This window comes from Oncorhynchus keta, chromosome 1 (genome assembly GCF_023373465.1).
Source record: "Oncorhynchus keta strain PuntledgeMale-10-30-2019 chromosome 1, Oket_V2, whole genome shotgun sequence".
Taxonomy (NCBI): domain Eukaryota; kingdom Metazoa; phylum Chordata; class Actinopteri; order Salmoniformes; family Salmonidae; genus Oncorhynchus; species Oncorhynchus keta.
The window spans coordinates 80313337-80337562 of record NC_068421.1 but is presented as its reverse complement, the minus strand read 5'-3'; the positions used below and the strand labels follow the sequence as shown (position 1 = coordinate 80337562).

General features: G+C 41.1%; 1 protein-coding gene and 1 pseudogene across 1 annotated transcript in view; one reads left to right on the top strand and one right to left on the bottom strand.

The window, feature by feature from the left end:
* LOC127907289 (uncharacterized) overlaps positions 1-2357 on the top strand; it is a 29209-nt gene extending 26852 nt beyond the window's left edge. The window contains exon 2 of the mRNA XM_052461776.1: positions 662-2357. Coding sequence (XP_052317736.1) covers positions 662-897 — 236 coding nt within the window. The 3' untranslated portion in view covers positions 898-2357. The remainder of the gene's footprint in view (positions 1-661) is intronic.
* Positions 2358-4578: 2221 nt separating this feature from the next.
* LOC118384928 (cytochrome P450 2J1-like) lies at positions 4579-22114 on the bottom strand (annotated as a pseudogene).
* Between the last annotated feature and the right edge of the window lie 2112 nt (positions 22115-24226).

Here is a 24226-nt window from a genome sequence, read left to right as displayed (position 1 = left end):
AGTCATTCAGAAATCATGTTAACCTCTATTATTGCACACAGAGTGAATCTATGCAAGTTATTATGTGATTTATTAAGCCATCTTTTACTCCTGAACTAATTTGCATTTTCCATAACAAAGGGGTTAAATACGTACCGTATATCACCAATACATTTTAGGTATTTATTGTGTATGAATCTGTAAACATTTATTGAATTTTCTTTTCACTTTGACATTATTGAATATTTTGTGTAAATCAGTGACAAAAATATCTCAAATAAATTCATTTAAATCCTACTAGAAATCCATGGTGGATACTTATACATGAATAAACGCATATTATTTTGAAATAATATCTTTCAAATAATTGACATAAAGGAAGGGACCAGGAAATCTGGTCACAATGCAGACACAGCGGATGGATGAGACACATTTTAATACCATGTGTAGACACATGTCGGAAAATGTGGGAACAATCAGAATGTGGATAAGATCAGGACAAAGGACACATGTTAGTCCCATGTATAAACGAGGCTATGAGATATGAGATATGTTCTCTCTCTCTCTCTCTCTCTCTCTCTCTCTCTCTCTCTCTCTCTCTCTCTCTCTCTCTCTCTCTCTCTCTCTCTCTCTCTCTCTCTCTCTCTCTCTCTCTCTCTCTCTCTCTCTCTGTCTCCTCTAGACTGCAGGTTGTTTGGTGGCTGCAGAGTGACCAACAGGAGTAAGAGTGAGATAAACTGTATCACCAACAGCGTGAACGAGATGAGTGAGATGAGCGAAAGGCCACAGTTGGTAGAGATGAACTACATTACTTGTAACCACAGTAACTGCCTGGGGCCGACTGCTCAACCAGAAGAACTCATAGTGACCATAGACGAGACGTTACAGCTGCCACGGGATACACACACTGGGACCTAAAACCTTGGGCACAACAGTCATCTGATATCGGATAAGAGGGAAAGGAAACAGCCAGTTTGCTTGGGTTTCCTTCATAAATGGAGCAACCATGTCTATCACAAACCGATATCCACTGTCCATTACAGTACAGCAGTGGCATCGTCTGATGTTTGTCATGAGGTTGTTAAAATGAGGACAAAAAGTATTGAAAAGTCTTAAAACAAAGGCGATGGACAACTTTACAGCACTGGATGCAAACGTTGAAATTGAACTGGAGGAATAACTAACAGTTGGAGTGGACTGATTCTTTTTCTGAATTTCACCATCCTGTCACTCATCATTGTGTCTTGTTCTTGGTAAGCCTTTACCTGTACACATTGCCCTCTCTAAATGTGATCCAAGTATTTGACCGTGACTAATCTCTCGTTCACACAAACACACACACACACACACACACACACACACACACACACACACACACACACACACACACACACACACACACACACACACACACACACACACACACACACACACACACACACACACACACACACACACACACACACACACACACACACACACAGTCTTAAATGTACAGTGTAGTGGTTGAAGTGCAGTGAATATCAATTCAATTGAGCTCCTATCCTCTTCATTGTCCAGATACATTTCTACGTGCTATGAGCAAGATGTGATCTCAACAAAATCATAACGTTCCAAGTACAATATGAGGGTGAGACAATATTTTTTTCTCTCGACGTTGTAACACGACTGGTGAAACCAAGGTCATTTCGTTGAATGGAAACTGCAATTATATTACACAAAAAAAGACAGGATGAAGATGTGCATATTTCACACATTTCTAATTTATTTTTATTTCATGTGTTACATATTTCGGATTAATAACTTCTATGGGTACCGTGTCTTTCCAAATGCTCCCCGTGACTTCAATCATCAATCTCAGCAAGAGCTTACAGTTCTGATATATTTTATAATATTATGTATAGCAATGGGAACGTCCCAAATGCACCCAATGATATTTGAAGCCTTTCATTCTGTATTACCTCACTACTAAGGGCTAAGAGCTGCTGCTGTTGTGTGTGTGTGGTGTGTACCATGCTGCCAAGGTGACCTCAAAGCTAAGGGGGTTGTCTCTCCTATTCTACTGCTTTACTGTACGCTCCCTCTAATGGTTAGATGCATTGGGGGAAATCATGGTGTACTTAACAGTAACTTCTGCAATGCACAGTGATGCTGCATAATGTCACATATAGAAATGCCATGCATAGATTACATTTCATGAGTAATAGAGCATAATACAGTAGTCCTTTCTATTCATTCTATTTCTACATGTACCATTGTTGCAAGAAAATTCTCTTCACATCAAGCACAAGGTCTAGTTTCACCAGTCTTTTGATCAAGTCTTTCCTCACCACTTAGTCCCCTCTCCTTGCAGTCTGTGTTTTCCAGTGTGTCCAAAATACTGAGCAAGAATAAAGACCAAAAACAACCTAGAAGTTGTCCTTGTCAGTTTCTTCTTGATTACATTTATATTTCTCCCTTATTTTACATTTCCAGAGTTGAGATTTCACAAGTTAAAATTATATTCTGATTGCAAAATATTTTAACTAAATGCAGTCTATTAGCTTCCAGAAGGTAGGTATATCTAGCTGTCCGATAAGACATTCTGATTGTGTTACCCCTCCCAAAAAATGTAATAAATGGTCACGACTTCCGCCGAAATCGGTCCCTCTCCTTGTTCGGGTGGCGTTCGGCGGTTGACGAACTCCTCAATGCTGCAGGAGTTCCATCGTCTTCGTCCGGATCACCCTGCGCCTCGCCTTCTGGGTTGTCCCCGAGGCCGGTGTCGCCGTGTATCAAGGGGGGTTACTGTCACAGCTTCCGCTGAAGTCGGTCCCTCTCCTTGTTCGGGCGGCGTTCGGCGGTCTACGTCACCGGTCTTCTACCCATCGCCGATCCACCTTTCATTTTCCATTTGTTTTGTCTTGTTTTCCCACACACCTGGTTTCAATTCCATCATTAAATGTTGTGTATTTAACCCTCTGTTTCCGCCCATGTTCTTGTCCGGAATTGTTTATTGTAGTGCTTGTGCACGTTATGCTGGTGTGTACCGGGTTTTGATTACCCATTGATTTATTGTTCTGTTCACGGTGGTTTTGTTTAGTAAACTGCGCCGTTGTAAATCAGTTTTTGCTGTCTGCGCCTGACTTCTCTGCCGCCAGTACGCACCCCCTACATAAATATCCTATTAACAACTGCAGGAAATTTGCTGTAAAACTGCTATTTTTCCTCTCCGCCCCATGGCAAAATGTGTAGAATTGCAGCAAGCTAGCTTTAAAACTATAACATATTCTTTACATCCCATGGCAAAATGTGTAGAATTAACTTTGCTCTCTGCAGTGAGTTCTGATATTTTGTTCCCATCCCCATCAGTTGCACAAAAACAGTTCAAAACAGAATAGTTTTTTAAATTCTTAATCAGCTTTAGGTTTACAGGCTTTTATTTGAAATGGTTTGGGAATTGGTAATGTCAATGTTTTAAAATTATAATATTCACTCACAGCATCTTTACTGTTTTGCCCTTTGACATTGAGAACAGACAATTATTTATCCAAACTCATTAAAATATATGAAGTGTGGTCTAACACTAATTATGGATATCCAATTAATAGTACCTTGTAAGCCTTAAATTCAATCAAGCTTGAAGGCAGCAGGGAGGAGACCACAATTAGCCCACATTAACATTGCAGACTTTTATCCAACCTGCCTCGGATTCTGATTAGTGTATTTAAACTCATAACACCCCTCCCACACACACACACACACACACACACACATCTTTCTCGGAAAACAAGAGATATTTTCCTGCAATTCTGCACATTTTGCCATAGGGCGTAGAGAACATTTTGTCATTTTAAAGCAAGTTTGCTGAGAGAATATTTAGCAATTTATTTAGCTAATTTCATGCAATTATACACATTTTGCCATAGGGCGGAGGCAAATGTTTGCAGCTTTTAATATGGTAACTGATGATCAATGGGCCCCACCCCGGTCAGTAATTTGACCATGCTTACTACATGTTAAGATAGCTGTCCCCTATATTAACTTACCAATCTAAAAATCTTTAGCTGACATTGGCAAATTGTGAGTGCTGATTCACAACCAAATTTCACCCCTTGTGTATTCTATTATTCTTACTCTCAACTGTAAGTTGAGACACTGACTGAGTTCCACAAAAAGTTTTATTAATATACTGTATATACATGTATATATTTTTTTATTTGTCCGCTGACCTGTACATGATTTACATTGAAAGTCTAAAACACACTACTGCATTATCAATCTAATCTTCCCTTCTTCATCAAGTTCAAGCTAGGACTACAAAACATGGTTTGAGACCTTGATATGTAGGCTATTAGTGGTATATGCAGTGTCATTACATAATTGTATTAGTACTACTATCATTTCATAAGTGTGTTTTCTCCATCTGTAGCCCTTTCAGTTTTTTGGCGTGATGAAAGAATTACACTTTGGTTTTCGTTATTTCCTTTCAATTTGTGTCAGACAACCAGGTGAAGGGAGTTTCTAGTAATCAATTAATAATCAATTTCTTTAGGGAGGAGAGAAAACCTGCAGACACTTGGCCCTCCGGGAATTGAGTTTGACACCCCTGCAAAATGCTCATCGAAGTGTTGCACACAGCTGGTAGGGCTTGGGAACTGTGTGTAGACCCCATCTTAAAGTCCAGGCTGGGTTCCACCCCTGGGGGAGAGGAGAAGGTGAAACTCTGCAGCAGGGAGGTGAAGAACAGGAAAAGTTCCATCTTAGCCAGCTGCTCCCCAGGACACACCCTCTTAGATGAGGGGAGAATCAATCACAGAACACCTTCTCTAACTCTCAGTGTAAAGTATAGAACAGTAACTATGCTAGCACTAACATACTCTAGCTATAGAGACAAGTCAATGATTCAACTTCAGTTAAACCGAGTCAAGTATTACTATGTAAGGAGGATGAGTTGTACATGTGCTATTTCCTGTAGGGCAGCATCATTTGGCACCAATCTGGGGTCAAATGACATGGAAGAGATGTAGTACCATATTACATCAAGAGAACGGTAGGATAAATGTAGCACAGTATTACCTAAAGAGAATGGAAGGAATGCGTCTTTCTTCCTGAACTTACCCTCCTAATCCAGGAAGTGTGCAGGGTTGAAGGTGTGAAGGGTCTTCTACTCTGACTCATCAAACAGGACAGACTGGACAGACACCATGGTGTTCTGAGGGGACAACAAAACAGACATCATCTCATCAACTCACTGTATTATTTATTAGATACAACTAGTACACAGTGTAATGGCAACAAAGCTTTATGTATAGTTGAAATTGTAAGGGATAAACGCAGACATTCTGTACAGTGCCTAGGAAATGATGGGCAACGCTCCTGAGTCCATTTGCGATGTTCATTTTTCCAAGGTAATGTAAATTACAGATGTGTTTATCCAACTTAAACCACAGTTGTAAAAGAAAACAATACTCAAGCACAAATGTACTGGTATGTTTAGGTGCATATTGTGTCATGATTTCAAAGTGTCCTGATATATTTTCCAACTGTCCTGATATCTTTCCCGACTGTCCAACTGTCTTGTTATCTGGTTTTAATGGCCATTCTAGAATGCCCTTTTAGCCAATCAGAAACGAGTATTCAGCAACGCTGTGGTATCTAACTCTTTTTCGAATGTTGTTATGGGCACAGTCAAACAACGGAAGTGATGGATTGGACGGATGGATTTGCTAAACTATAGCACTCCAGTGGCAAACTTGCCAGAGTAAATTATTTGAAAGAGTCAATTTATAAAGTCATGTCAACAAGTGTAAGTGTATATGTGTAATTTTATTTTTTATTTGTTTCATGTTCGCTAACGTTAGCGAGACCTACTAACTTAGTAGGCTAGTTCTGTTGTGCTAATAATGTTAGTTGTGTTGTAGTAGAGTTCATTAAGGCCCAGGTCATCCACCAAGCCAATAACTATTGCCTAATGATACATGTAATGATAAAATATAGGCTACATAACTATAAAACTTTGTTGAGCATCCACACTAGAGGAAAGTTGATAGTTTATTGTTTTACAGTTCTACATTCCTACACCTGTCAATCAGCTGATGAATGCATCCTACTTCTGCCTATGAATAATGTGGTAACACAAGACCATTCATGAGGTTTCTAACACACAGATATTGATTCAAACCATTCAGTGCTTTCAGGATGTGTTCATTGTCATAGTGACAACTGCAATTAATACTTCAATATAAATGTAGGTCTAATGAAAAATATTGTAGTATCTTGTATTTAAATGTAGCAATTCAACAACAAACACTGTTTGGCCTGCACATATTTTACAGCATGTCATGGCCTCATTGCTCAAATGGTTTGCAAGTGATTGCCATTGGTCTAATGGTTGTCAGTTATTTTGGGTCTTCTATTTCACTGTGATCATCCCTGTATGTCCTGTGCAACTATTTGCAATGCATCAGTGCAACATGCATTTTCTATGCTGTAGGCCTGTTTAACCTTAGCAAGAGCAAGCCAACTTCTTTCCCCGGATAGACTGGTAGACCTAGTATAAATAAATGTTATTTAGCTTTGTAGCCTATAGGTTTTCCTGGGATTTCACGAGAAGTGGATTGCCCTATAGCCGAGAGGCTTGCATAGCCTATAGCCTGTTGCGCAAGGGAACCGATGAGAGAGGCTAGTGATCTGTAGCCGAAGTAAGAAGCTAAATATTAGCTAGATATTAGGCCATTCGTTAGCTAAATATTAGGGTTATAAGCTAAATATTTACCTGTCAAAGTTAAAGAAAAATAAGATAATAAGATTATCAAATGGCAGATCTGTGGTGCGTTTCTCCAGACTGCGCTCAGTGGTCCCCAGTCACGTACAGCTCCACAGTATGGATCTTTTCGAGTTGCATGACCAGGGACTGTGAAGGAGCGCACTCGGGGCAGCATCCGCGGTACACATAGTGTAGGCTACTGTACCTACTGTTTTGTTATCTGATTAACCGTGAACTTTTTCCCCGTTGTGTAAATTGACTGGATATAGTTACTCCAGTATTAAGCCTAGCACTGAGTTTATGAATGATGGGCTAATATGCTTAGCATACGCTTCTAATTTCGGATATAGGCTACATCTACATGTCTGTCTTCATGGCTCTGTTGCGCAATTACACATTTTAGCTTGCTAATAGCCTATTGGAAGAGAGGTGCACGCTTGCTCTTGCTTGCTGAATGGGAAATAGTGTAGGAAAAGTGAAACCTCTATTTTCAATAGTAGGCCTACTGTATCTTAATACTGTGATGTGATTGTCCTTCTGTAGCTCAGTTGGTAGAGCATGGCGCTTGTAACGCAAGGGTAGTGGGTTCGATTCCCGGGACCACCCATACGTAGAATGTATGCACACATGACTGTAAGTCGCTTTGGATAAAAGCGTCTGCTAAATGGCATATATTATATTATTATTATTATAATGTAACTTTCTGGACCTTCTAATCGGTCTAGAAGAGACCTAAACGGGTCCAAATGGTTGCATAATCAGGCCTAGGCTGTTGGCATGCAGTTATTTCGGAATGAAACAAAACAGGACATGTGAGTGGTTATTCAAATTAGCCTGCATCACTGAAGTGTACAGCCCATGGACAATACTTGCGTATTCTCTTGACAACAATAACTCACTCCTCATTGCACTATGTTGTTGTAGCCCATTGTAAAATAATTTTCTTGTCTAAAAACGTAGGCCTAATCCATATTGTTTCCGTTTTTTAGGGACAAGAAATGAGTTCTGCCTAGGCTACAACAACACAATGCAATTAAGAATGTGTTTTTTTTAAGTGAGTGCAAAACTCTCCCTTATGGAAAAATGTGCAGAGTATAACTGCACTATGCTGCAAAGTTACTGCGTCCATAATACCACAGTCGACGGCAGTTGCTGCAGTTTGAAAACGGCAATCTTTTTTTGTAAGGGCTAGCCTAGGCAGTAAACTGCAGTGAATTGCGTATGTCAATTGAAGCGTAAAAGCCTGGTGTTTTGAACATATATTCATTTCGAAATAAGTGCATCTAGGTTGCCTAATTGGGCAACCATTTGGATCAGTTATGGGGGTTTTCTCAGCAGTTTAGCCTACAAGGTCCAGCCAGGCACATTAGCAGGACAGTAATATGGTGTATTTTGTCATGATGTATTAGCTGACAGAAACATGCCAATGCGGGGATTTCTATGACAATGCACCAGCGTGGAGTAAATTGTATTCATAGTTTCCACGTTTGGCTTCCATGTTTTCAAAGCGTTTGAAAATGAGGTGGATAAGTAAGGGATTGATTCATGCTGATGTTCTGTACATTACCTTGGAAATCATGGATGACCCAGATGAGTTCATTTTTCCAAGGCAATGCACAGAACAGAGGTATTTATCCCTGTAATACCACATTTGCTAAATAAAAAAATATGAAAGCACACATTTACTGGTAGAAATACTTTATTTTTGTTGATATTGATATTTGTATAATCAAATTCATACATTCTCATCTGTTGGTTGCTAGAGACACGACCAGTTGTTTGTTCAATTAGTTTGATATTTACAGACTCTACACAGTCGGTTGTTCTTATGGGGAGGTGTTGCTGTATATAGTCAGAGCCATATCCCTGTAATGTTCAGAGAAGATCTTATGTCAAATGTTATTGAAGTGTTGTGGTTGCAGGTTCACCTCACACATATAAAGCCTTTTCTTTTGGGGTTTTGCTATAGGCCACCAAGAGCTATCAGTCAGGATCTAAATAATATTTGTAAAATGCTTGCTAGTGTATGTGATGTAAACAGAGAGGTCTACTTTAGTTGGGATCTGAATATTGACTGGTTTTCATCAGGCTGTCCACTCAAGAGGAAGCTTCTCACTGTAAGCAGTGCCTGTAATCTGGTTCAGGTTATTAATCAACCTACCAGGATGTTTACAAACACTGCAGGAACAACATCATCCACATGTATTGATCACATTTTTACTAATACTGTAGAACTTTGTTCTAAAGCTGTATCCGTACCCATTGGATGCAGTGATCACAATATAGTGGCTATATTCAGAAAAGCCAAAGTCCCAAAAGCTGGACCGAAAGAACCGTATAAGAAATCATAGAAAATATTTTGCTGTGAGTCTTATGTGGATGATGTTAAAAATATTTGTTGTTCTGATGTGATTAATAAGGAAAGTCCTGATGCTGCACTTTATTAATTTATGATATTGCTTCTTCCACTGATTGATAAACATGCACCAACATGCATCACACTGAAACTGACTGTTAGAACTGTTAAGGCTCCATATTTTGAAAAACTGTATGGTTGAAAGAAATGGGGAAAAACTAATTTGACCCATCTATGGAAAGATGAGACTCTCACAAACGTGATGGTGTTTTTCTCTATGATCCCCACAAGTGTCACAGGACTCATCTAAAGGAAACCCGATACTGGGCCAAAAAATGTAATGAAGTGAATTGGACAATTCCACATCAAAGGTACAGTATATGGATAAAACCCTGCGAATTTGCTTCCACTCGTTCTGTGGCCTTTGTTAAGGTCAATGGCATCTGTCAACGGCATCATGAACCTTATCAAGTTCCAGGACATTTCAGCCACAAAACTGGTTGCCTCTGCCATGACATTGACACTTGTCCACAAGCAGATCTTCCAGCAATACAATAACCCCAAGCACACATCAAAATCCACAAAGAAATGGTTAGATGACCACAAAATCAACATTTTGCAATGGCATCTCAGTCTCCGAACTTGAACCCTGTTGAAAACCTGTGGTTTGAATTGAAAAGGGCAGTCCATAAGCACAGACAAAGGATATCAAGTATCTGGAAAGATTCTATATGGAGGAATGGTTTAGGATCTCTTCCAATGTCTCATAAAACATTTCAGAAAAAGGCTCAGGGTTGTTATCCTCACAAGGGAAGGGTGCTGGAGTATTGAAAACTGGGGATCCAATCATTTTGACACCTATCTTAACAAATATATTACTTGTTAAACCAAATCTCTTTCTCTGAGAAATTTAACTAGTATAAAATAATAACATTTGTCACTTTTTTTGCATGCAATACAGCTCAGGTGTGATGTGATTAATAAGGAGCATCCAGATGCTGCACTTGATGAATTTATGAAATTGCTTCTTCCAGTTATTGATAAAAAAATGTCCCTGTTAAGAAACTGACTGTTAGAACTGTTAAGGCTCCATGGATTGATGAGGAATTGAAAAACTGCATGGTTGAAAGAAATGGGGCAAAATGAGTGGCTAATAAGTCTGACTGCACATCTGGCTGGCTGACTTACTGCAAGTTGAGAAATGATGTGACTAAACTCAAACAAAAAGAAGAAGAATCTGTTTTATGAAGATAAAAAAAACAATGGAGTACTTTAAATTATGGGCAGAAAGACAAATTCAACTCCATCTTTCATCGAATCAGATGGCTTATTAATCACTGTCACGCCCTGGTCTTAGTATTTTGTGTTTTCTTTATTATTTTGGTCAGGCCAGGGTGTGACATGGGTTAATTATGTGGTTTGTTTTGTCTTGGGGTTTTGTAGGTATTAGGATTGTGGTATAGTGGGGTTGTCTAGAAAAGTCTATGGTTGCCTGAAGTGGTTCTCAATTAGAGGCAGGTGTTTATCGTTGTTTATCGTCGGGAACCATATTTAGGCAGCCATATTCTTTGAGCGTTTAGTGGGTGATTGTTCCTGTCTCTGTGTTTGTTTGCACCAGATAGGCTGTTTATGGTTTCACGTTTCTTGTTTTGTATTGTTTGTGTTTATTAAACATGTATCAAAATTACCACTTTTTGGTCCTCCTCTCCTTCATCGCAAGAAAACTGTAACAATCACAAAACCATTTGATTCTGCCAGTTATTTTTATGATTACTTCATTGGCAAACTTAGTCAGGAAATGCCATCAATAAACAGTGAGCCATCCTACTCATGCAGAAAAATAAATACAAATAGGAAAGAAAATCATTGTAAGTTTGAATTTTGTAAAGTTATAGTGTGGGAGAGGTGGGGAAATGATTATTATTAATCAATAATTAGAACCCTCCTGGCATTGACAACTTAGATGGAGAGCTACTGAGGATGGTAGCTGACTCTATAGCCACTCCGATATGTCATACAGTATCTTTAATCTGAGCCCAGAGGAAAGTATTTTTCCTCCGGCCTGGAGGGAAGCCAGAGTCATTCCGTTACCCAAGAGAGGTAAAGCGGCCTTTACCGGTTCTAACAGCAGACCTATCAGATTGCTGCCAGCTCATAGCAAACTGTTGAAAAAAAAAACATTTGATCAAATACTGTACAATGATATTTCACTGTAAACAAATTAACAACAGACTTTCAGCATGCTTATAGAAAAGGGTACTCAACATGTACGGCACTGACAGAAATGACTGATGATTGGTTGAAATACATTGATAATAAGAAGATTGTGGGAGCTGTACTAATAGATTTCAGTGCAGCCTTTGATATTATTGACCATAATCTGTTGTTGAGAAGACATACGCCACCGGTCAAAAGCTTTAGTACACCTACTCATTCAATTGTTTTTTCTTTATTTTTACTATTTTCTACATTGTAGAATAATAGTGAAGACATCAAAACTATGAAATAACACTTAAATAACACTAACACTATTATAAAACCCTTTTGCAATTATGTTAGCACAGCTGAAGACTGATGTCCTGATTAAATAAGCAATAAATTGGCCTTCTTTAGACTAGTTGAGAATCTGGAGCATCATTCTTGTTCTGAGAAATGTATGTTTGAAATTAAGGTGTGAATTTGCCAAGAAGCTGAAGATCTCGTACAACGCTGTGTACTACTCTCTTCTCGCATGGAATTGCCTTCATTTCTCAGAACAAGAACAGACTGACGAGTTTCAGAAGAAAGTTATTTGTTTCTGGCCATTTTGAGCCTTGGATTAGCTAACACAACGTTCCATTGGAACATAGGAGTGATGGTTGCTGATAATGCGCCTCTGTACGCCTATGTAGATATTCCATAAAAAAATCTGCCCTTCCCAGCTACAATAGTCATTTACAACATTAACGATGTCGACACTGTATTTCTGATCAATTTGATGTTATTTTAATGGACAAAAATGTGCTTTTCTTTCAGAAACAAGGACATTTCTAAGTGACCCCAAACTTTTGAACGGTAGTGTAACTCAGAGATGTTTCTTTAATGGAAGCTACTCTAATGTCAAACATGTAAAGTGTGGTGCACCACAAGGCAGTTCTCTAGGCGCTCTACTCTTTTCTATTTTTACCAATGACCTGCCACTGGTTTTAAAGAAAGCATGTGTGTCCATGTATGCTGATGATTCAATCATATTCACATCAGCAACCGCAGCTAATGTAGTCACTGAAATCCTTAACAAAGAGTTGCAGTCTGTTTTGGAATGGGTGGCCAGTAATAAACTGGTCCTGAACATATGTAAAACTAAGAGGATTGTATTTGGTACAAATCATGGTTTAAGTTCTACAACTCAGCTGAATCTGGTAATGAGTGGTGTGGCTGTTGAACAAGTTGAGGAGACTAAATTACTTGGGATTACCTTAGATTGTAAACTGTCATGTTGAAAAATCTAGATTCAATGGTTGTAAAGATGGGGAGTAGTCTGTCCGTAATAAAGAGATGCTCTGCTTTTTTGACACTACATTCCACAAAGTAAGTCCTGCAGACTCTAGTTTTATCTTATCTTGATTATTGTCCAGTCATAGGGTCAAGTGCTGCAAAGAAATATCTAGTTAAGCTGCACGTCTTGCTCGTCAATGTAATGAGAATGCTAATGTTAATATTATTCATGCCAGTCTCTCTTGGCTAAGAGTTGAGGAAAGACTGAATACATCACTTCTTGGTTTTATAAGAAACATTCATGTGTTTGAAATTCAAAATAGTTTGCATAGTCAACTTACACACAGCACTGACACACACACACTTATCCCACCAGACATGCCCCCATGGGACATTTCACAGTCCCCAGGTCCAGATTAAATTCAAGGAAAAGTACAGTATTATGTTGAGCCAAGAGTGCATGGAAGTCCCTGCCATTTTATGTAGCGCAAGTGAACAGCAAAACTGGTTTAAAAAGCAAATAAAGCAACACCTCACTGCACAACGCCTCTCCCCCATGTGACCTACTTGTTGTGTGCATGCACTGACATTTATGTGTAACTGATAGATGCGCACACACACACACACACACACACACACACACACACACACACACACACACACACACACACACACACACACACACACACACACACACACACACACACACACACACACACTACATGTTCATGTTTTTAAATGGATGTAAATAGTAAAGTCTTCGGTTTGTAACATATTTTTCGTTATGTGTTGGACCCCAGTAAGACTAACTCTTGCCATTGGCGTTGGCTAATGGGGATCCGAATAAATCAAATAGATTTTTCCTTTGCCATCCTCAGTGGTTATGGCTACATTGTCACAATGTGACGGTCTTCTTCCTCCTCTGACGAGGAGGAGTAGGAAGGATCGGAGGACCAAAGCGCAGCGTGGTAAGTATAGAAAAGGCCCATGGAGTTGGTGGAATAATCCTTTAATTCATTGCCATTTACTCAGCTGGGCCAGGGGCGCTTTAATTAGGTCAGGTGGAAATGTCCGACAGATCTCAACTCCATAAAAAGAGGAAATTGCCATCGCCTGATCTAGCTGCTTTCTCTTCCTTAACTCCATCTGATCCAGAAGTTCTGTGCGTCCATGAATCCACGTAAATCCACCGACTCTTACCTTTCATCTGAATTATCTGTGGCGATCGGGAGAGTGGGCCATTCAGTTACTGTTAATAGTTATTACCGCGGAGCGCGGCCTGGAGCGCACGCTTCAACATTGTGTAATGTGAATTGTCAATGATCACGGCCCTACGGATCCTCATAGGCCAATTATGCAATCGATATGGTTCATGTGTATTGAAATTAATTCTATGTACACATGAAGACAATTGAAAGAGTGAAATGAGAAACGTCATTGTTTGCTAACTGATTGACTTTGATAATGGGGATAATAGATTGTATAACCATTCCCTGTTTGTATTCTTTCATGATTTATGATAAATAGTTACGAGCCTAAATGACTCACGGATGATTACTATTGACTTCTTAATGAACTGGACTGTTGAATTCCCTAAATTATGTTAATAATGAATGATATGATTTGATCTTTGATTATGAATTTGATTGGATACATGTTATTTGTTTCCTTTGTGATGCAGCACAGACTACTCAGTAAATATACCACTTTATGGTTAAAGGAATTCCTGCCTCAGTCTCATCCATTCCTCTGTCACCTGACACGTGTTCACCTTCACTGTCAGTCATCCTACATGTCCAGCTACCCACACAGATTCCACTAATCTTTCAGTAAGTGTTCATCATATATTTATTAAACTGAGAACAATAAACAAAATAACAAAGGAGAAACAAAACGGTTCTGAAAGGTGACAAACACATAACAGAAAATAATCACCCACCAAACACAAGTGGGAAAGGGGTACCTAAGTATGATTCTCAGAGACAACTAACGACACCTGCCTCTGAGAATCATACCAGGCCAAACGCAAAACACAACATAGAAAACGGAACATAGACAACCCACCCAACTCACTCCCTGACCATACTAAAACTAAAACATAACAAAAGAATTAAGGTCAGCACGTGACACACAAACTCTGCAGTCAAAATAAAAGCAACGTTTTTTGCGTTGCGTTTGTTTAAGCTGTTTATCCTGCTTATACCACAGTTTCTAAAGAAAACAAGACTAAGCACATTTCCGTTGATAGTTTCCTTTATATAAGCAAATTCATACTTTCTCAACTTTTGGTTTGCCATAGACCCGCGATCCAGTCGTTCATTCGATTAGTTCTATATTTATGGATGCAACCCAGTTGTTTGTTCTTTATGTTCCATTGCCATGCTCACTGGAAATGTTATTTTCTAGCTAGCTACAGATAACACAGTCACAATCTCTGCAGCAAAAATAAGAACACAGTAGCCATTTTCTATTGACATTAATTTGGATACATCCATAACAATGAGCTGATAATGCCGATTTTGCCTGGCATGCAGTGGCTTGCGAAAGTATTCACCCTCCTTGGCATTTTTTCAAATTTTGTTGCCTTACAACCTGGATTTAAAATAGGTTTCTGGAGGGTTTGTATCAATTGATTTACACAACATGCCTACCACTTTGTAGATGCAATTTCTTTTTTACTGTGAAACAAACAAGAAATAAGACAAAAAAACAGAACTTGAGCGTGCATATCTATACACCCCGCCCAAAGTCGATACTTTGTAGAGCCACCTTTTGCAGCAATTACAGCTTCAAGTCTCTTGGGGTATGTCTCTATAAGCTTGGCACATCCAGCCACTGGGATTTTTGCCCGTTCTTCAAGACAAACTGCTCTTGCTCCTTCAAGTTGGATGGGTTCTGCTGGTGTACAGCCATCTTTAAGTCATACCACAGATTCTCAATTGGATTGAGGTCTGGGCTTTGACTAGGCCATTCCAAGACGTTAAAATATTTCCCCTTAAACCACTCAAGTGTTGCTTTAGCAGTATGCTTAGGGTCATTGTCCTGCTGGAAGGTGAACCTCCATCCCAGTCTCAAATCTCTGGAAGACTGAAACAGGTTTCCCTCAAGAATTTCTCTGTATTTAGCGCCATCCATCATTCATTCAATTCTGACCAGTTTCCCAGACCCTGCCGATGAAAGACCTCCCCACAGCATGATGCTGCGGATGGTGTTCTCAGGGAGATGAGAGGTGTTGGGTTTCAGCCAGACATAGCATTATCCTTGATGGCCAAAAAGCTCAATTTTAGTCTCATCTGAACAGAGTTCCTTCTTCCATATGTTTGGGGAGTCTCGCACATGCCTTTTAGCAAACCCCAAACATGTTTGCTTATTTTTTTCTTTAAGCAATGGCTTTTTTTGGCCACTCTTCCGTACAGCCCAGCTCTGGGGACAGTACAGCTTAAGGTGGTCCTATGGACAGATACTCCAATCTTCGCTGTGGTCCTTGCAGCTCCTTCAGGGTTATCTTTGGTCTCTTTGTTCCCTCTCTGATTAATGCCCTCCTGGCCTGGTCTGTGAGTTTTGGTGGGCGGACCTCTCTTGGCAGGTTTGTTGTGGTGCTATATTCTTTCAATTTTTGAATAATGGATTTAATGATGCTCCGTGGGATGTTCAAAGTTTCTGATATTTTTTTATAACCCAACCCTGATCTGTACTTCTACACAACTTCGTCCCTGACCTGTTTGGAGATCTCCTTGGTCTTCATGGTGCAACTTGCTTGGTGGTGTTTCAGACTCTGGGGCCTTTCAGAACAGGTGTATATATACTGAGATCATGTGACAGATCATGTGACACTTAGATTGCACACAGGTGGACTTTATTTAACTTATTATGTGGCTTCTGAATGTAATTGGTTGCACCAGATCTTATTTAGGGGCTTCATATGAATGGGGGTGAATACATATGCACGGATCACTTTTCCGTTTTTAATTTTAAAAATAAGTAATTTTTTAATCCATTTTTTAAATCCATTTAAATTACAGGTTGTAACACCACAAAGTAGGAAAAAACGCCAAGGGGGATGAATACATTTTCAAGGCACTGTAGCTAGAAAAGTGTGCCTTCTCGTCAGGACACTTATCAACACTGACTGTTAATTACGAGGAGATAGGATTGCATATCAAACACTAGGCTAGAAGCTAGCTAAATAGTTTGTTGATAGCAAACCTGCCAATATGACAACCCCCCAAAAAAAAAAAAAAAAGAAAATCAGTTGTTGAAAACAGCTTGTCTAATTAGAAACATGTGGAATGATTTGACAGATTTAGTGATTGGGGGGTGGGAGAAATTCATGTTCAACATTTACCACTTTAGGCCATCAGATGCTCCCCCCCAAAAATATGTCTCGGCAAAAACAAATCAATCAATGTTTTTTCCTCATTGCATCTGCATTTACAATATACCCAATTTCAGTTTTTGTAGTTGTTGGTTTAACTTTCTGTAACTTTGTAGCAACTATGTTCTGCATGTGTAGGTGCATATTGCGTGATGATTGCAAGGTGTCCCGATATCTTTTCCAACTGTCCCGTTATCTGATTTTAAGGTCCATTCTAGAAACTAGTTTTCAACAATGCTGTCGTATAATAATGAATAAACCCTATACTTTTAAGTCCCTATGATAAATGACCCTATCAGTTTGTGTCCCTATTGGCCCTACTCCCTACCACATTTAAGGCTTCTAAATGTACAAACAGAACACAACACAACATACTATACATTGAGTTGCATTTGAGTTATGAGGAACAAATCCTTGAGTGTTGCAGTAAGTGGTCCCTGAGATGACTGACCTTAGGGATGGTGTACCCTCCAACCTCAGTGTCTTTAGTGGCCTTGCTGTATACATTGAGCGGTATGATATTCCCCATCTTCTGTGTCTCATGGATGACTACATCTGTGTAGGGCGTGCTGTCCCTGTCTTCCATGGAGGGCTGCCTTGACTACCCAACAACTGCATCCATCTCTACCTGCACCTTGGCTACATCAGGGATAAAAGATAAAAAGACAATGCAAAGAAAGTCATCATGCTAGTTGATTGTGTGTGTGTGTGTGTGTGTGTGTGTGTGTGTGTGTGTGTGTGTGTGTGTGTGTGTGTGTGTGTGTGTGTGTGTGTGTGTGTGTGTGTGTGTGTGGTGTTTTTTGTCTTTATTCGTCTTTTTTGTCTATGTTGAAGGTTGGGCATTAAGTCCCTGCCAATGTCATATTTAGTTTACTGGATCTATGTTTGTCAAATGATAAATGTCTATCTTTGTATATGTACATTTGTGTATTTTCTAAACTCTAAAATACAATTATAAAAAATAAATACAATTATCGGGAGAATTACTATATTCACTGCGAACGGCATCCGTGTTTACCCGACTACTTTTTTTTACCACTACATTAGTGATAGTCATCATCATCATCATCCTCAGCATCATCACGATCATCATCATCATCATCCCCATCGTCTTCTCTTTCTCGTTGAGGAAGCAGTCAATGAAGTCTCTTGGGGACGAGGGGTCGTTGTGCTTGTGCTCCTGAATCCTGATCTTGATGAAGGAGATGACCTCCTCCCAGCCAGAGAAGATGCTTCTGTGAGGACCAGGAACCCGATGCATGACCCACGGCATCATGTTATACATCTGAGGACAGACAATCAATCACTCAATTCCATGTATTTATAAAGCCCTTTTTACATTTACATTTTACATTTAAGTCATTTAGCAGACGCTCTTATCCAGAGCGACTTACAAATTGGTGCATTCACCTTATGACATCCAGTGGAACAGCCACTTTACAATAGTGCATCTAAATCTTTTAAGGGGGGTGAGAAGGATTACTTTATCCTATCCTAGGTATTCCTTAAAGAGGTGGGGTTTCAGGTGTCTCCGGAAGGTGGTGATTGACTCCGCTGTCCTGGCGTCGTGGGGAGTTTGTTCCACCATTGGGGGCCAGAGCAGCGAACAGTTTTGACTGGGCTGAGCGGGAACTGTACTTCCTCAGTGGTAGGGAGGCGAGCAGGCCAGAGGTGGATGAACGCAGTGCCCTTGTTTGGGTGTAGGGCCTGATCAGAGCCTGGAGGTACTGAGGTGCCGTTCCCCTCACAGCTCCGTAGGCAAGCACCATGGTCTTGTAGCGGATGCGAGCTTCAACTGGAAGCCAGTGGAGAGAGCGGAGGAGCAGGGTGACGTGAGAGAACTTGGGAAGGTTGAACACCAGACGGGCTGCAGCGTTCTGGATGAGTTGTAGGGGTTTAATGGCACAGGCAGGGAGCCCAGCCAACAGCGAGTTGCAGTAATCCAGACGGGAGATGACAAGTGCCTGGATTAGGACCTGCGCCGCTTCCTGTGTGAGGCAGGGTCGTACTCTGCGGATGTTGTAGAGCATGAACCTACAGGAACGGGCCACCGCCTTGATGTTAGTTGAGAACGACAGGGTGTTGTCCAGGATCACGCCAAGGTTCTTAGCGCTCTGGGAGGAGGACACAATGGAGATGTCAACCGTGATGGCGAGATCATGGAACGGGCAGTCCTTCCCCGGGAGGAAGAGCAGCTCCGTCTTGCCGAGGTTCAGCTTGAGGTGGTGATCCGTCATCCACACTGATATGTCTGCCAGACATGCAGAGATGTGATTCGCCACCTGGTCATCAGAAGGGGGAAAGGAGAAGATTAATTGTGTGTCGTCTGCATAGCAATGATAGGAGAGACCATGTGAGGTTATGACAGAGCCAAGTGACTTGGTGTATAGCGAGAATAGGAGAGGGCCTAGAACCGAGCCCTGGGGACACCAGTGGTGAGAGCGCGTGGTGAGGAGACAGATTCTCGCCACGCCACCTGGTAGGAGCGACCTGTCAGGTAGGACGCAATCCAAGCGTGGGCCGCGCCGGAGATGCCCAACTCGGAGAGGGTGGAGAGGAGGATCTGATGGTTCACAGTATCGAAGGCAGCCGATAGGTCTAGAAGAATGAGAGCAGAGGAGAGAGAGTTAGCTTTAGCAGTGCGGAGCGCCTCCGTGATACAGAGAAGAGCAGTCTCAGTTGAATGACTAGTCTTGAAACCTGACTGATTTGGATCAAGAAGGTCATTCTGAGGAAGATAGCGGGAGAGCTGGCCAAGGACGGCACGTTCAAGAGTTTTGGAGAGAAAAGAAAGAAGGGATACTGGTCTGTAATTGATGACATCGGAGGGATCGAGTGTAGGTTTTTTCAGAAGGGGTGCAACTCTCGCTCTCTTGAAGACGGAACGGACGTAGCCAGCAGTCAGGGATGAGTTGATGAGCGAGGTGAGGTAAGGGAGAAGGTCTCCGGAAATGGTCTGGAGAAGAGAGGAGGGGATAGGGTCAAGCGGGCAGGTTGTTGGGCGGCCAGCCGTCACAAGACGCAAGATTTCATCTGAGAGAGAGGGGAGAAAGAGGTCAGAGCACAGGGTAGGGCAGTGTGAGCAGAACCAGCGGTGTCGTTTGACTTAGCAAACGAGGATCGGATGTCGTCGACCTTCTTTTCAAAATGGTTGACGAAGTCATCTGCAGAGAGGGAGGAGGGGGGGGGGAGGAGGATTCAGGAGGGAGGAGAAGGTGGCAAAGAGCTTCCTAGGGTTAGAGGCAGATGCTTGGAATTTAGAGTGGTAGAAAGTGGCTTTAGCAGCAGAGACAGAGGAGGAAAATGTAGAGAGGAGGGAGTGAAAGGATGCCAGGTCCGCAGGGAGGCGAGTTTTCCTCCATTTCCGCTCGGCTGCCCGGAGCCTTGTTCTGTGAGCTCGCAATGAGTCGTCGAGCCACGGAGCGGGAGGGGAGGACCGAGCCGGCCTGGAGGATAGGGGACATAGAGAGTCAAAGGATGCAGAAAGGCAGGAGAGGAGGGTTGAGGAGACAGAATCAGGAGATAGGTTGGAGAAGGTTTGAGCAGAGGGAAGAGATGATAGGATGGAAGAGGAGAGAGTAGCGGGGGAGAGAGAGCGAAGGTTGGGACGGCGAGATACCATCCGAGTAGGGGCAGTGTGGGAAGTGTTGGATGAGAGCGAGAGGGAAAAGGATACAAGGTAGTGGTCGGAGACTTGGAGGGGAGTTGCAATGAGGTTAGTGGAAGAACAGCATCTAGTAAAGATGAGGTCGAGCGTATTGCCTGCCTTGTGAGTAGGGGGGAAGGTGAGAGGGTGAGGTCAAAAGAGGAGAGGAGTGGAAAGAAGGAGGCAGAGAGGAATGAGTCAAAGGTAGACGTGGGGAGGTTAAAGTCGCCCAGAACTGTGAGAGGTGAGCCGTCCTCAGGAAAGGAGCTTATCAAGGCATCAAGCTCATTGATGAACTCTCCGAGGGGACCTGGAGGGCGATAAATGATAAGGATGTTAAGCTTGAAAGGGCTGGTAACTGTGACAGCATGAAATTCAAAGGAGGCGATAGACAGATGGGTAAGGGGAGAAAGAGAGAATGACCACTTGGGAGAGATGAGGATCCCGGTGCCACCACCCCGCTGACCAGAAGCTCTCGGGGTGTGCGAGAACACGTGGGCGGACGAAGAGAGAGCAGTAGGAGTAGCAGTGTTATCTGTGGTGATCCATGTTTCTTTTTTATATCAGCTGTTGTGACAAATTGCTTTACAGATATCCAGCCTTAACCCCAAAGAGCAATCAACTCAGAAGCAGAAACACAGTTGCCAGGAAAAACTCTAGAAAGAAGGAATCTATAAAGAAACTTAGAGAGGAACCCAGCTCAGAGGGGTTGCCAGTCCTCTTCTAGGGTCAACTCTAATATGAACGCCTGTCTAGTTCAGTCATATTTAATGATTATTCTAAATATAATATAATAAGAATTAATGAAACAAAAAAGGAGAGAGAGAGACTTACTTCAGCCCAAATGCCTCCTTCCAAATACATCATCTCATTGATAGTCTTCATGAGGGTTTGAAATTGGTTGTTGCTGTATTCAAAGCGGTCACCAAACACAAGACAGCAGATAACATTGGAGACATTGTTGTTAATCAGCATCTGGGGGTTGAAGGGTTTTTCTGCATGGGACAAAAGCAACATGGCTCACCACAAACATCATTTTTTTTGTGTGTGAGCCATATCCTTACACTGAACTTCAGTCTGAAATCATTTTTCTGGGTAAGAACCATAGCGTATACAGTTTTGTCCCAAAAATATTTATTGGTGCGAGGACTCCTGATCTCAACTGAATCTGTCACCATATAAATCAATACATTATTTATCGCTGTAGTGTCTTTTTCTCGAGTGTCAACTTCACAATAACAATGTCTGTGTAGTGTATACTCAAATCTGTTTTGAAAAGTATACAAATTTCCTTGTGGGGACAATAACATTTGAACTGTAAGCATATCATATTATTATATTATTATTATATATTAAAATAGGCACCAGGTCAAATGTTTTGCCTTTGGTATGAGTAGACCGGGGATAACAGAACAGCAATTTTGTTAACACCACAATTGAATCATCATAGTATGCAGTATTGGCAGTCTAAAATAAGGGAAGGGAGGGCTGATCCTCGAAACTGTCACCATTGTTGACCAAGGCCTCTTTCACCATCTCTTATCCACTCAGGACAACCCACTTTGGCCCATGGTTTGCCGAAGGAATTCAAAGGCTGAAAATCTTTCCGTATTCTTTTGCACACTACAAGAATAATGATAAGTAAAACAGTTTGTCACATTGTTTACTCAAAAAGAGCATTGAGTTAGCCTGGTCCCAGATCTGATTATGCTCTTACCAACACCATTGCTCATTGACAAGCCAAACTATTTTTTGTCATGACAATGTGTGACAAGGAGTTTGGATGATAGTACTAACAGACTGGCACTCGAGCTAGCATTTAGTAAACCCACCTCTTCCAACTGAAGGGGTATCTTATCAGGATCAAACTGAAACATGTTGCCAACGAAGACTATGACCAAGGTCCAGGAGGAAAATTCTTTGGAGTTTTGTTTTTCAGGAGGTCGACAAGTACCAAAAAAACACAGAGGAAAATCTAAATAGTCTTAATGTCCAGCCATTCCAATATAGAAGAGTGCAGTAATTTGCTCATCTTACTGCAAATGACATTGACTCAAAAAAGCACACAGAAATTTAACATAGGAATGAGTTTGCTAGTAGTTTCTCTGTAACCTGCTCCCTCTCTCTGCTTCCAAGGTAATGTCATGGTAACCACAGTTGTGTGTGTTCATGCTTGCCCATGTAACTAGGTGTGACCTACTAACATAACAACCCAGAGTTCATACAACCCAGAGTTCTTTAGGCATGCCTGAGAGATGGAGATGGTTGATTGAACTCCAGGATATTACTGTAATAACACACTGCTCTCTAGTGGTGTTGAAGTATCATGCTTGTTCGGCGTCTCTTCTACACCCGGTCTGTACACAACATCAGATATTTTCAGATAAACATGTCTTGCTGCTCCTTACACTATATATGTTTTTAAAGATTTAATGTAATTAATGAGGACCATGGTCTCAGTAGTTTCATGCAAAGATGAGGTGCTGTGAACTGATTTGGGCATTGAACTGTGTGCACTCACCGTTAGAGGTCACCAGAGACTCATTCTATTATGCATCTTATAAAATAATGCAGGATATTCAACCTAACGGAATTCAGGAAACAATACATTCTAGAAATTCTACTAAAAACAATGCCCACTCTACCAAGATTTTCCAGCAAACAGCTTTGACCTACTACAGCAGTAATGTTGGTATATTGTACCTTAAACAATGTGTATGCAGGTTGCTTAGTATTCTAACCTTCTCAAACAGCCTAATTCATACTCTTAAAGGAGGTGCTGCCACAACAATGTGATTTGTATTGCATACAAGTTAAAGTATTGTATTCTTCACACACCACACTAATCCCATGCCACTACCTTTAAAGGCTTTAAAAAAAATATGAAAGCAAGCTTTGTGTAAATAACACATACACATGCTTTTGGCGTAAATAAAATATACTGTACATTAAAATGATGCCTATAAATGGCACCAGCAGATATAGTTTGCAAAGCCAACTGTACATTTTGTTTGACAGTGGACAGTATAAACTATAATGAACAAAAATATAAATGCAACATGTTACAATTTCAAAGATTTTACTGAGTTACAGTTCATTTAAGGAAATCAGTTAATTGGAATAAATTCACTAAGCCCGAATCTATTGATTTCACATGACTGGGCAGGGGAGCAGCCATGGGTGGGCCTGGGAGGGCATAGGCCCACCCATTGGGAAGCCAGGCCCAGACAATCAGAAGGAATTTTCCCCAAACAAAAAGGCTTCATTACAAACATAAATACTCCTAGGTTTTATCAGCTGTCCAGGTGGCTGGTCTCAGATGAAGAAGATGGATATGGAGGTCCTGGGCTGGCGTGGTTACACGTGGTCTGCGGTTGAGAGGCTGGTTGGACGTACTGCCAAATTCTCTAAAATTAAGTTGGAGACGGCTTATGGTAGAGGAATTACCATTAAATTAACTGGCAACAGTCTGGTGGACATTCCTGCAGTCAGCATGCCAGTTGCACGCTCCCTCAGAACTTGAGACATACAGTGGGGAGAACAAGTTTTTGATACACTGCCGATTTTGCAGGTTGTCCTACTTACAAAGCATGTAGAGGTCTATAATTGTTATCATAGGTACACTTCAACTGTGAGAGATGGAATCTA